Raw genomic sequence first — 12,778 nt, 5'->3', positions numbered from 1 at the left:
GGACGGGGTGGGGTGAAGCAAGGCGGGGTGGGGCAGGACGAATCAGGGCGAGGCGGGGTGGGGACGTGGTGGGGTGAGGCAAGGCGGGGTAGGGCAGGACGAATCAGGGCGAGGTGGGGTGGGGCAGGGTGAGGCAGGGCGAGGCGGGGTGGGGCAGGGTGAGGCAGGGTGGGAAGCGCCTGCACCCTGTGGCTGGTGCTGCAAACAGTGGTCTGTGGGCGGGGTTACCCTCCTCAGTAGGCGGAGTTTGTTCGGCTGCCCAGTGTGACATGATCCGATCCCGTCTGATAAGCGCAGCCCAGCTGCCGATCCCTATCGGCGCCATCTACCTGCCCTGCCTGGAGGTGCGCCTCTAGCCTGTCTGTCCTGTACAGTGATCCAGTGGGAGAATCATGTGGAATGGGGGTAACTGGGAGCCACTGTGGCTCCACTTTACGAGCATGAATCACCTGCAGGCCTCATCTATAGCAAAGCTTTGTAGGAAAACAAGAATCTATTTGTAGTGCATCCTTGGAATGTGGCTGAAAAAAAACTTTCATGGGGGGGTGGATGCAGTGTGGCTCAGCAGGTTAGGCCTCTGTGGGTTAGGCCTCTTCGGGTTAGGCCTCAGCGGATTAGGCCTCTGTGGCTTAGGCCTCTGTGGGTTAGGCCTCTGCGGGTTAGGCCTCTGTGGATTAGGCCTCTGTGGCTTAGGCCTCTGTGGGTTAGGCCTCAGTGGGTTAGGCCTCTGTGGGTTAGGCCTCTGTGGCTTTGGCCTCTGCAGGTTAGGCCTCTGTGGCTTAGGCCTCAGTGGCTTAGGCCTCTGTGGCTTAGGCCTCTGCGGGTTAGGCCTCTGTGGGTTAGGCCTCAGCGGATTAGGCCTCTATGCCTGTGATTGAAAGATCACTGGCTTAGATCTGGGCCTCAGCAGAATAGTCACATGTCCGTTGGGCCCTCAATCCCCCATAATTCTCTGGGGGGGCTGGATAAATGGCCATGCGCTCGGACGCAGGCTGCGCTCTCAGCTATAAGCAAAATGGCATATTATGCAAAAAAAAAAAGCATTTCACTGTGCCTGAATGCAAAATGGCATAATTTCATTAATTAAAACATTTTCTATGACATTTGAGGTGGGTTTATTGGCTATAAGTCCCAAAAGACTTCAATGTTTAATAGATGAATCAGATTCTGCCATGAAAATGTTTTCAAAGTATTGCTGCCACGCAATAATTCATGCATTCAGTTCTAAGCATAACTAAGTATTTAGTTAATTAGTTACTGTATGGGTTTGCAGCAAATTCCTTGATGGGGTTCCGTCCCAGCGGCTCTGCGAAGCATTTCCAGGGATCTGAGAGCCCCAGGGTCTCCTAGGAGATGCGTCTGCATGCTGTTCTGCCTAAGTGACCCCCCCCCTCGGTGCCCCATTGCCCGTTCACACTCTGCTAACTGTGCTGGGCTGATGACAGCCCATAATCTCACCATGGTCCGTTAACCGCTGCATAAGCAGGCTGTCGGCCTGAAACTGCAGTGATATCACCAGCATGACATACAAGGACAAGAATTCAATGGCACTCAACAAGAAATGCAAGCATAAAACCATCTATCACTGGTTTTTAACAATACACTCTCTTCAACATTTGCAAAATATTGACAAATATAAAGAATATTTTGTTTGTATGCCAAAAACCACTAAATCCACATTTGATGTAGACTTTGATATTACTATAAACTGGACTCTCCGCTGAAAAAAGGAAAAATTCCTTATCTCACCTAGACCACCTGACTAAAAAGCCAGTAATGGGCCTCACAGTCTCTCAGCCAGACGCAATAACACATTCCAGCCCTCTGTGGTCATCTCCTGGCTTCCTGTCTGCTGATGTCATTGATCACCTGACCAAAGAGGCCACTCAGGCTAGCACGGACAATGCCAGCGAGACTTTGTACAGGCGTCCTTCTTCCTGCACGCAGCCCTAACCCTAACCCTAACCCTAACCTTTCCACACCACCAGAATCACTACTGCCCCCCATTCTCTGTCATGTGGGATACCTTAGCATTACCCTAGAGAAGCCCTTTTCAGAGTCATGATTTTGGACCAATCCAAATGCACCAGTCTGTTACATCACGCATTAATTTGAAAGGGAAAACCACTAAAATCCATCAATTTTGTTTATCAGGATTTGAGTACGCCTGGTTTTGTTTAGGACAAATGGAGAATCAGGTCGTTCAAATTACAAAGATGGATCTTCTCTCAATGTATTTGAAAAGCCACAGCGAGTATGTCCTTTTCCTCTTAATCCCATTTGAGAGCCATACGTGTTTCAGTCTTCCCATTTCTATACATGTTTCAGTCTTCCCATTTCTATACATGTTTCAGGGCTGTCAGCTTTGGTCCGCTGGCTGGGGTGAGACTTTCAATTCGAGACAAGTCTGCACACGCATTTACACGTATGTAACAGTTTAATTACCTTATAAATAGTCTGTAGGGTTTGCAAACTGCCCGACGCTTTTGATGTAGCTAATTTTAAGTTTATAATGGAACAACACAGATTTGCCGTAAGATTTCTGAGTGAATGTGGGAGTCTGAAAGCATGAGCGTCACGCTGGATGCGTGAGAGTTGGAGACCCTGCAGTCTGTCAGCCAGGCCCTAAGGCCTGATATATAAAGGGAACACAGGGGTGCAGGACATCAGCGCAGTCAGGGTGAGATAATTAACAGTTAATCTAACACGGTAGGTAAGCCTGACATCAGGGTTGTAGGGATAGATTCATATACAGGAATAAAAACTTTGCAGGTTGGCTTAACTCCAAAGAAAACAAAAAATCCTTGCTTGGAATAGTTACCTGTAATGAGCACTAATCTGCTGCTTAGTCTGCTCTTAGTGTCTGTTACTATCACAGCAGGTAATGTCCATAACCAGCCCCAGAAACCCCACTGATCACCGGCACAATATTCCAGCAACACGGATATTATCACAGGATCGTCACATGCGTGAGGTTTCCTGCTCCATTTACCCGCTTGCCTTTGTCTCTGACCGAGCACCAAATGAGGCTCCTGACCGCACAAAGGTCAGCCGAGGTCTCGGGGCTGATATTCCCCATGCGATGAAGTGAGCGTTATTTTAGCGCACCACATCGGAAGGTGTTAACGAGATGGAGATGGAGGATTCCGGGGCATAAATATCAGGTGGCATGTTCCAGAGAAACATCCTGCTTTTTACTATCCAGTTTGTCACGAAACTATTAATGGGCCGTGGCCTTTCTTGGACTTTTTTAGTAACTATAGGGGTATTCATCAGGCCGCCTGATGCTTCAGAGTAACACAGTACAGGCAATCCTCAGCTTACGCACATAGACCGTTTTTCAACCCTTTACGTAAGTCAAAAGTCGCATGTCAGATCCCCCCCCCCATTTGATATAGCCTAACTTAAACTAGCATAGCCTAACCTAGCCTAGCATAGCCTAACCTAACATAGCCTAACCTAGCCTAGCATAGCCTAACCTAGCTTAGCATAGCCTAACCTAGCCCAGCATAACCTAACATCAGGGTTGCCAACTCTCACAACTCTCAACTTGCACCCCTGTGTTCCCTTTATATATCAGGCCTTAGGGCCTGGCTGGCAGACTGCAGGGTCTCCAACTCTAATGCATCCGACGTGACGCTCACGCATACAGACTCCCAGACTCATGCTAGAAATCTTACGGCAAATCTGTGTTGTTCCATTATAAACTTAAAACTAGCTACATCAAAAGTGTTGAGCCATTTTGCAAACCCTACAGACTATTTACTGTACAAGGTAATAATACTGAGACATGCATGTAAATGCGTGTGCAGACTTGTCTCGAATTTAAAATCTCATTCCAGCCAGCTAAACAAAGTTGGCAGCTGTGTAACATTGCCCAGGGTAACCTATCTTAGCTGACTGTAACTAAATAGAGGCATTCGTCTCAAGCAAAGGACTAAAATTACACATTTAGTATAATTCTGTAGTAACTGTCAGATATATCAAATATTGTAATAAAAGATTAAATTAATTCTTTTCATTTGTATAATGCACTATACTATTTAGAATAGATGCGTTTACAGAACAAGTCATGCGAGAACCAGGATGACGGCTGGGTTGTGCTTAATGTGCTTGCATAAGCGCTATCTGTAAATGATGTGTACGGTGGGGATTTTTTATGTCAGTTCAGATTTATGTAAATCTAATTTACATAGAGGTTTACGCGGCTTTTAGTTCATGTTAAGAGGGGTTAAAATGCTTCTGCGACGTTCAATATGCAGATTAATGGTGTATTTATAAACCCCAGTGGGACCGAAGGACAATGCACTGGTGTTGCTGGTTGTCAGGACAAGGACAGAAATTGCCAAACAAATATTTTTGTCAAGCTGAAGAGTGGATCCATCCATTATTCTAAACTATTACAGCATGTCCTTAAATTTGGGACATTTTGACTCAGCCCAGAGTTGCAAAATAAAGGTGGATGTGTACCTAAAAGTGATTAACTCTGCACCTCAGTGTAATGTGGAAGAAGAACTTAACCTGAGGATTAAACAAATTTATTTAGCTTTGATGTGTAAAGTTCTGTGAGCAGCTTTACAAAAAAAAGTGCCTTCTGAGTGTCATACAAAGAAAAGGTTCATTGTAGCATGCAAGATAAACCCAGTTCTCTGCAAACTCCGGTGCTTTTAGCTGTGCTCAAAGGTTTGATGAAGTATCTATCTGCCAGATGTCCTCTCTACAGACCGTCCATCTAGCACTCTCTACCTGCCCTTCCTTACTGTTGTTTATCTATCAGTAAACCAATTCGTTGTTGGCATTTGAGACAACCATTTGAAATCAGAATTGTTTATTTATCTGAAAGTAATTTAACATATACAGAATTTACTTTCAGGTGCCATGCAAAACAATCAAGGCCGTCAAGCTGGTTAGATAGACAGGGGTATAATATAAAATATCATCATGTTATAAAATATTATACAATTATAAAATATTATCAGATGTAATGTTTCAAAGCAAAAAAAAAAATTTTTTTCAAACTGATAATTAAATTGAGAAGAGAAAGGGCTGAATAAAAGTAAAATGCTGATTAAATAAAGAATAAATAAATAATGTGACCAGACAGAAGTCAGTGGTTTGTTTATGTAAGATTTACAACAATAGAACCAACAGAAACACAGAGTAACAAGATTTATAACATTGACTTGTTCTCATTACTCAGCCTTGACAGACGGGCGCTGTTGCTGTATTCCCCTCACACGCTCTGACATACTGCACAGCAATCAGCACATTAAAGAAGATTAAGTAACACACATGAATGAACAGGCTCCCCCCTTCCCCAAGATCAGGAGGTGTTATCGTGATTCTGGAGTGATGAAATAGAGTGTGTTGGATGCGTTGCCTTTTTCAGATCCCAGCTTTACGCACACATCGCTGTGGTAACACGCTGGGTGACCAAACTGTTCTAGGTCACGGATAACAGTTTTAGTAGAAGGGGAAGCCATTATTACCCAGATATTTGCACATTTATGTGCAACATTCATTTGTTTCTGTTCACTAAACAGGATCCCCTTTTGCCAGCTGCAAAAAAAGAGGAAAAAAGAGTAAAGAGCAATAAATGCCTTCCTCTTAGTTTAAATCCCTCCTCCTCAGTGTCCAAACTAGAACAGCACAATTCCGAGCCATATATGGGCGCGATGACATCATCAGTCCGTGGTCCATTGCTATTTTACACAACATTCACCTTTCATTGTTCTGATGACATGGCTGGAATGTGATGGCTTATTCCCCGTGGAGAAGCAGAAGTTCTGGAGGCACCGCTGTAGCAGAACTTAAAGCACATTAGCTACGGAAAGATGATGTGCAGAGCAACCTGGCTAGAGGGTAAGTTTGAAAAATGATTAACTTGTTTATGTGCCGTTTCAGAATGCAAATGGGTGCCCCTATCGGCACAAGGAAGTTTACTGGTGAGGGATTATTAAAAAGGACTCTGTGAGGCAGGCATCCGCAAAAGTGAGCAAGGATGCCTCATGTTCATGGTCCAGTTTCAGTTACTTGTTCTCTGGTTTCAGGGACTTGTTGCAGGCAGTGACACACACATCCTGTGTGAAGAGAATGGAAATGGTTTGCAGGAAACCCCACACATTGACAAAAGATCATTTTGGGTCATGATTCAAATAGAATGTTTTGGAACAGCAGAAGAGAGCTTGTGATTTTCACTGCAGCGTGTCTCATCTCTTACAGCTCTGTGCTAGTGCATGTGCGAGAGGCACGTCGGCCGCTCTCTGAGAGTCACATGGGGTCTCTCTCTCTAATCTGGAGAATTCCTTTGTTCATTCCCGTCATGCCTTTTTAATTTATCCTCTTTCCCCGCACCGCATCCAGCACACCATAACGCCGATTCTGCCGATTATGGGACAAGCTGCGTGCAAACGGTAGACAGGGAACTTTAAAGGTCTAATCTCCAGTGGCACAATTTTCACAATTTCACTTCTGAATTTTTGGCTGAATGATTGGTTAACATCTTGTAATGCTTTGGACTCAGATATTCTAGACAGATCCATTTAATAATGAACAAAATCTCTGCTGTAAAAGCAAATAGTGAAATAATGAAATGTCATTTTCTGCCTACATACAGATGTGGATGTGAAAATGCTCATCTAAATATGAGGTGAGCTTCGGTACAAGTGTTTGAAAGGCACTGAAGGCACAGACCGGAGATGCAGGCGCCGTATGTCTGATTGTTTTTTGTCGTGTTTCAAAGGCGTATGGAGCATTGGCTGTACGTGCATAGTGGTGATACAATCCTGAGCCCTCATTCGATTATATTTCCTATATTGGTCTACTGTTGCATTTGCACCATGATTAGCATTTAATCAGAGAATAAAGCAATGATCCAAATGATGTCTCTAAGTATGTTTTTGTTTCTTTTTTAGATTAAAGAGGCTTCTGGAACAAGAAAAGGCATGTCAGGCACGTAAAGACAAGGATCACAAACAGCGACTGGAGAAGGTGAGAGAGGAACTGGCCAAACTGAAGTCCTTTTCCCTAATGCTGGTGGATGAGAGGCAATTACACGTCGAGCAGATTGGTCAGCAGGCCCAGAAAATCCAGGATCTCAACAAGAAGCTCCGTGACAAAGAGCAGAGGGTGGAAACCATTAGCAGAAAGAGCAAAGAAGACAGTCAAAGGATTCTTAAGCTTGAGTTGGAGCTGGAGCACAAGGCAACTAAGTTTGTGCAAGACCATGAAGAGATGATTGCCAAGCTGGCCGTCCAGGAGACCCAAAACCGACAGCTACAACAGAAGCTGGCTAGCCTTAGTCGACGTCTCGAAGAGCTTGAAGAGAGCAACAAGATTCTGCAGAAGTCTGAGGAGGAGCTGCAGGAGCTGAGGGACAAGATCAGCAGGGGGGAATGTGGCAACTCAAGCCTGATGGCCGAACTGGAGAACCTGCGCAAGATGGTCCTGGAGATGGAAGGCAAAGATGAAGAGATCATGAAGACAGAATCTCGGTGCAGAGAGCTACAGAGGAGACTGCAGGATGAGGAGAACAGCAGCAGGGATCTAAAGCAAGAAGTGGAGAAACTGCAGAAGAGAATGGCTGAGATGGAAAAGCTGGAGGGGGTTTTTAATCGGAACAGATCGGAATGTGAGCGGCTGCACGTCACGTTGGAAAAAGAGAAAAGTCTGACAAAAGAAATGACTAAAGAAATGGAGACGATGAAAAGCAGAGTCAAGGATCTCGAGTCTTCAGAATCGCGACTTGAAAAGGCCGAAAATAGTCTAAAGGATGACCTAAAGAAGCTGAAGTCTTTCACTGTGATACTGGTAGATGAAAGAAAGAATATGGCAGAAAGAATTAAACACATGGAAAAGAAGAATGAGGATTTGAATAAGAACTTTAAAGCGGAGCAAGCTAAGGTCACTGAGGTTACAGAGAAGCTGATTGAGGAGAGCAAAAAGCTTCTCAAATTAAAATCAGAAATGGAAGCTAAGGTGACAGACCTCACAAAGGAGAATGAGGAACTAAAGTGCAAACTAGCATGTGAAGAGGAGACGTGCAATAATCTGAGCTCGGAGGCTAATCGAATGAGGAAGAGGCTGGACAGCTTAGAGGAAGCCGATGGGGAATCTGCTAGAGGCAGGATGAAGATAGAGCTTGGAAGACTTGGAAGTGAAGATAATAAAGTTAAAGAGCTCACAATGGAGATCGAACGGCTAAAAAATCGTTTGCAGCAGCTTGAGGTTGTGGAAGGGGATCTGATGAAGACCGAGGATGAGTATGACTTGCTAGAGAAGAAGTTCAGGACGGAACAAGACAAGACAAATGTGCTCTCTCAATTGCTGGAGGAAATGAAGACTCAGATTGCCAGAAACAAAGCCATTGAGAAGGGAGAGGCTGTGAGTCAGGAAGCAGAGCTGAGACAGCGATGCAAGATCGAAGAAGCTAAAACAAGGGACCTTCAGGCCGATGTCCAAGCTCTCAAGGAGAAGATTCATGAGCTCATGAACAAAGAGGACCAACTGACTCAGCTTCAGGTAGAATACTCTGTTCTACAGCAGAGGTTCATCGAAGAGGAAAACAAAAAGAAAATCATGAACCAGGAGGTTCTCAACCTCACCAAGGAACTGGAGGTGACCAAGCGGTACAGCCGTGCCCTGCGGCCCAGCGTCAACGGCAGGCGGATCGTAGATGTGCCTTTAGCTTCCACAGGGGTTCAGACCGATGCAGGCACCAGCGAGGCAGCGGAGGAGGACACAGCAGCTGTGTTCATCAGGAAATCTGTCCTCGAGGAGAACCACATCATGAGCAACCTTCGGCAGAAAGTCCTGAAGAAGCCCGTTCTGGAGCGGTACCCCCCCGCAGCCAGTGAGATGAACATGAGCAAATCATGGACACCCTGGATGAGAAAGAAGGACACCATTAGCCGAGGCAGACAGGACAAAACAAATCACAATAACGAGGAGTCAACGCAACCGCCCGAGATGACCATGTCCCAGATGCCAGGGCGACCTCTGCACATCAAGGTAACGCCGGACCATGGAAACAGCAGCGCGACGCTGGAGATCACCAGTCCCCGTGCAGAGGACTTCTTTTCCAGCACAACCATAATCCCCACCCTGGGCCTACAGATGCCACGGATCACCATTGTCCCAACACCCACCAAAGTATCATCCAGAAACAATGGCCGTGAGGCTGCAGGGGGACAGGATGCAGAGCGGAACAAGTCGCCCGTCACGATCACCGCTATTTCCAGGGCCAAATCGCCAGAGAGGGGCCAGCCGACTTCATCTGATGAGGTTAAGTCACCTCTGTCCCCAGTCTCCATCATAACTGTCAGCACCTCCCCCATTTCTGACTCCACTAGCTCGCCAGAGACTCAGGAGCCCTTCACAGGCCGCAAGGTGCTGAAGATGGACCCCGATAGGCAGGGCGGAGCCACACCCACCCGAAAGTACGGCTCCAATGGCAACATCATCACCACGGAGGACAACAAAATCCACATCCACCTGGCACCCCAATTCAAGCGGCTGACGGAGGCCAGTGGACCCTCCATCACCGTGGCGACAGTGACCAAAGAGGTCGTCACGGGTACAGTTCGGCCATCTCCAAGTCACAGCGCCCCAGTGGCTGCAAAGAGCTCCCCCGGCAAGATCATGAGCAGCATCATCATCAACCCCATCGCCTCTGCCCCCTCACGGCCCACGCAGTCTGTGGTGAGTGTCCACCACCTTCAGATGGGCCATAGACACCATAAAGTATCACTCCTTGTAAAAGACAGAACCAAACATTGTTTAATCATAAAAAGGCTGTGAGATTCATTTTCGATAAAATTAACTCAATTTGACACCATCAGATATTAAAGCTAACATTATTGAACATGGACAGTTATCCAAAGTTGACCAAACATCACAAATACTGTATAAAAATGTAAGAGGTAGCCATAATCATATTAAAATGGTTATTTATAAATGTTGGGAAGTGTTTCATTGAAGAAAAAAATAATGATTCAAATCTTCTATATTTCAGTTGCTACTGAAATGTTTCAAAACGATATCAGGTGCTGACTGCTCCGTAGGTAGCTCACAGTCCAGGTATAGACAAGTTAATACATTTCCTACTCTACTGTATGAAGTGCACTAACACTGGAATGACCTTCTGCACTTATACATCCAGAGAGACAGGCCTCTTATGTAGGTATCCTGACGCACCTGTGATTGTAACTGACACCGAATGACATGTTCCTTTAACTCGTATTGGAGAGGACAGTTCTGGAACCGTCTGGGTGTCTGAGTGAAGAATCGCTAACCTGCACACCACCATGCTCCTTGTAAACCATTAATGGCTCCAGGAACACATTTTGTCCATTTAGAGGACATCAGTACATCGTGTGCACTGTGCATTCATGTAGGATTCTCTGAAGATCAGATACAGCAAAGAGCTCTACAAATTTAAGTCTATCCACAGCAATAAAATTAGTAAAACTTAAATTGAAACTAAAATATACAAAAACTGAACAGAAATATATCTTTGCAATTGACACTAATAAAAACTAATAAAAACACAGTGAAAACTAACTAAAACTAAACTGGATTTTGAATTGAAAATTGAAAGTAATATGAAAAAGCAAAACCATAGTAACACCGGCACTGCGTGTAAGGTAATAATAGAAATCGTGTTTATATGCAGTGAGATTTAACCTGACAGCCTGACAGTCTGCAGTGTGTGCAGGTTCTCCAGCTGATTGTGAAGCGCAGCCTGTCTCGGCACTGAGCAGGCGGCTCGATTGGTTCCGTCAGCATAATAATCAATAATTTACCTTCTTAGGGAGGACAGAAACCTGCACACACTGTGTCCCACTGATCCAGTGCTGAGTCCTCATGGTCTATAATACTGAAAATTAGCTGAAAGGTGCTACTGTAACGGGCAGGCATATGTATCTATGTACATTCACTTATAAATGACATAACAGGAATGTGCCCAAGTGCCGGTCATCCGCTAAACATCAGGTCTTCACTGGCTGGAAGTGCTTTGTTTGAAGCACGTCCTTAAACTCTGTCGTGCCTCTGTCTGTCTCTCCTCCTCACCTCCTCCTTGAATGCCCCCCCCCCACTACACCCCCCTCTTCCCCCCGATCAGCACAGGCAGGACGTGCAGTCACCTCGATCCACATCCACACGCATCCCTGTTTCAAAAGGTATGACCCCAGGCAGAGCGCTTCCGGGCATGCCGGCTGTCTCCACGGCGACAAAGCTAGAGTCTCAGGCTGGACCGAAGACGCCGGCGGGGGGCACCTCTGCCAGTGCAGGGGGGCGGGACGGGCTGAGAGCCTCGGGGGGCATTGCCATGGAGACGGCTTTCACTGAGCATGACAGAGTCGCCGTTGGCCTGCATGGCAGAGCGGGCTAAAAACATGGTCCATCCTGCACCCAGCAACTGAGCAGCCTGTGAACTCAGTATAACTTACTGAACCCAAACACCAGAGCCCCTAAGCTGCAAACTGACTTTCAAGCACGAAAATAATCTATAACATGTTTCACGGGTATCTTTGCTGTTTTGTGTCATCTGACGTTAATTATATCTTCCAGCATGCCTGTATCTGTGTGAGCATCTTCTACCTGTGCCCCTGGCAAGCCTGTGCTGTTATTAACCCTCACCTGTGCTGGGGGTAGGCTCACAGTTATATTTACTCATGACTTACTCATGCTTTGTGTGTGTGATGTCTTCCCCATGACTTCATGTTAGTGATATAAGGATTTCATCATGCAGGCTCCCAGTTAAGTACAATGATTGCATGTACCAGCCCTGCAAAGAAACTGCAGTCATCATATTCATCAGTACAATGTCACTAGCTCCTCTTAATGATGGGGCAACACTTCTAACAGGGCTTATTTAGTAAGAAGAATAATATGGTCTAGAGTGGAACTTCCAGATCTGGAAAAAATCCAGTGCATATATTTTTAATTAATGGCTGAAATTATAGTAGGATATACTTTTTTGTTAAATGGTTAAACACATATGTAAATAAAAGATTTACAATTAAGCTGCCTGAAAGCTTGTTCAATATACCTAACATGGATAGGGCAATTTACTGTGCCTTAATATTTGATACTGAATATTTGATAATTACAAATGATTAGTTGTAAACTGGAACAGCACCCTTACAAATCCATGCTTGCATGCATATGTGCTTGGTTAAAGGCATTTGCTAAAAGGCAATTAAATTATAATAAACGTATATTTTCATCATATCAAAAAACTGTGAAAAAGTGATATTCCAAGGTTATTCCTGCCTAATTATCTCATATTTCAGTATTCAAATGTGGCCATTATTAAGAATTATACAAATTAATTATATTTTGTGTGATTACGAGAGATGTCATCTGAAAACTCCTTTCTCATCTTTTCATTCTGAAAATAAAGGAGCAATTTAATGAAAACAATAAGACTGTATATATGTAGGAGATGAATATAATGCCAATGTTCTGAGTTTTAGGCGAAGTAAAACAATTAGATGAAATGAAACTGCATAGGTTTGACAATGGCGGATTCCAAAAATGAGTTTAAACCTATTGCATCTGTTATTCTGTCTCAAGTGATTTACAGAGTTTTAAAAAATGTATTAAAACTGAATTTGGAAGAATACTTTTCTGTCAGCGGGTCACATTTGCAAATCATGGAAATACAGTAAAAGTTCCCACTGTAACAATATACGGCTACACTGGCCAGTGGAGGTTGTTGCATAATATGCTCTGATACGGTAGCAATCATTTTCTCTCCATGCTGTCAGACTAT

General features: G+C 44.7%; 1 protein-coding gene across 5 annotated transcripts in view; it reads left to right on the top strand.

Moving 5' to 3' along the window:
* LOC111834495 (filamin-A-interacting protein 1-like) overlaps nucleotides 1–12,778 on the top strand; it is a 30,135-nt gene that overhangs the window by 15,547 nt on the left and 1,810 nt on the right. The window contains exons 1-5 of one of the 5 annotated variants that reach the window (XM_023793848.2): nucleotides 3,785–5,862; nucleotides 6,915–9,699; nucleotides 10,013–10,077; nucleotides 11,123–11,180; nucleotides 11,572–11,651. In XM_023793848.2, coding sequence (XP_023649616.2) covers nucleotides 7,030–9,699; nucleotides 10,013–10,077; nucleotides 11,123–11,180; nucleotides 11,572–11,651 — 2,873 coding nt within the window. In that variant the 5' untranslated portion in view covers nucleotides 3,785–5,862; nucleotides 6,915–7,029. Of the gene's footprint in view, nucleotides 1–3,784; nucleotides 5,863–6,914; nucleotides 9,700–10,012; nucleotides 10,078–11,122; nucleotides 11,181–11,571; nucleotides 11,652–12,778 lie in introns of those variants that run through there. The other 4 variants (XM_023793841.2, XM_023793842.2, XM_023793843.2 and 1 more) reach the window with 4 other exon arrangements.

This window comes from Paramormyrops kingsleyae, chromosome 19, assembly GCF_048594095.1.
Source record: "Paramormyrops kingsleyae isolate MSU_618 chromosome 19, PKINGS_0.4, whole genome shotgun sequence".
Lineage (NCBI taxonomy): Eukaryota > Metazoa > Chordata > Actinopteri > Osteoglossiformes > Mormyridae > Paramormyrops > Paramormyrops kingsleyae.
Note: the sequence above shows the minus strand (reverse complement) of the source record. Positions and strands in the feature narration are given on the sequence as shown.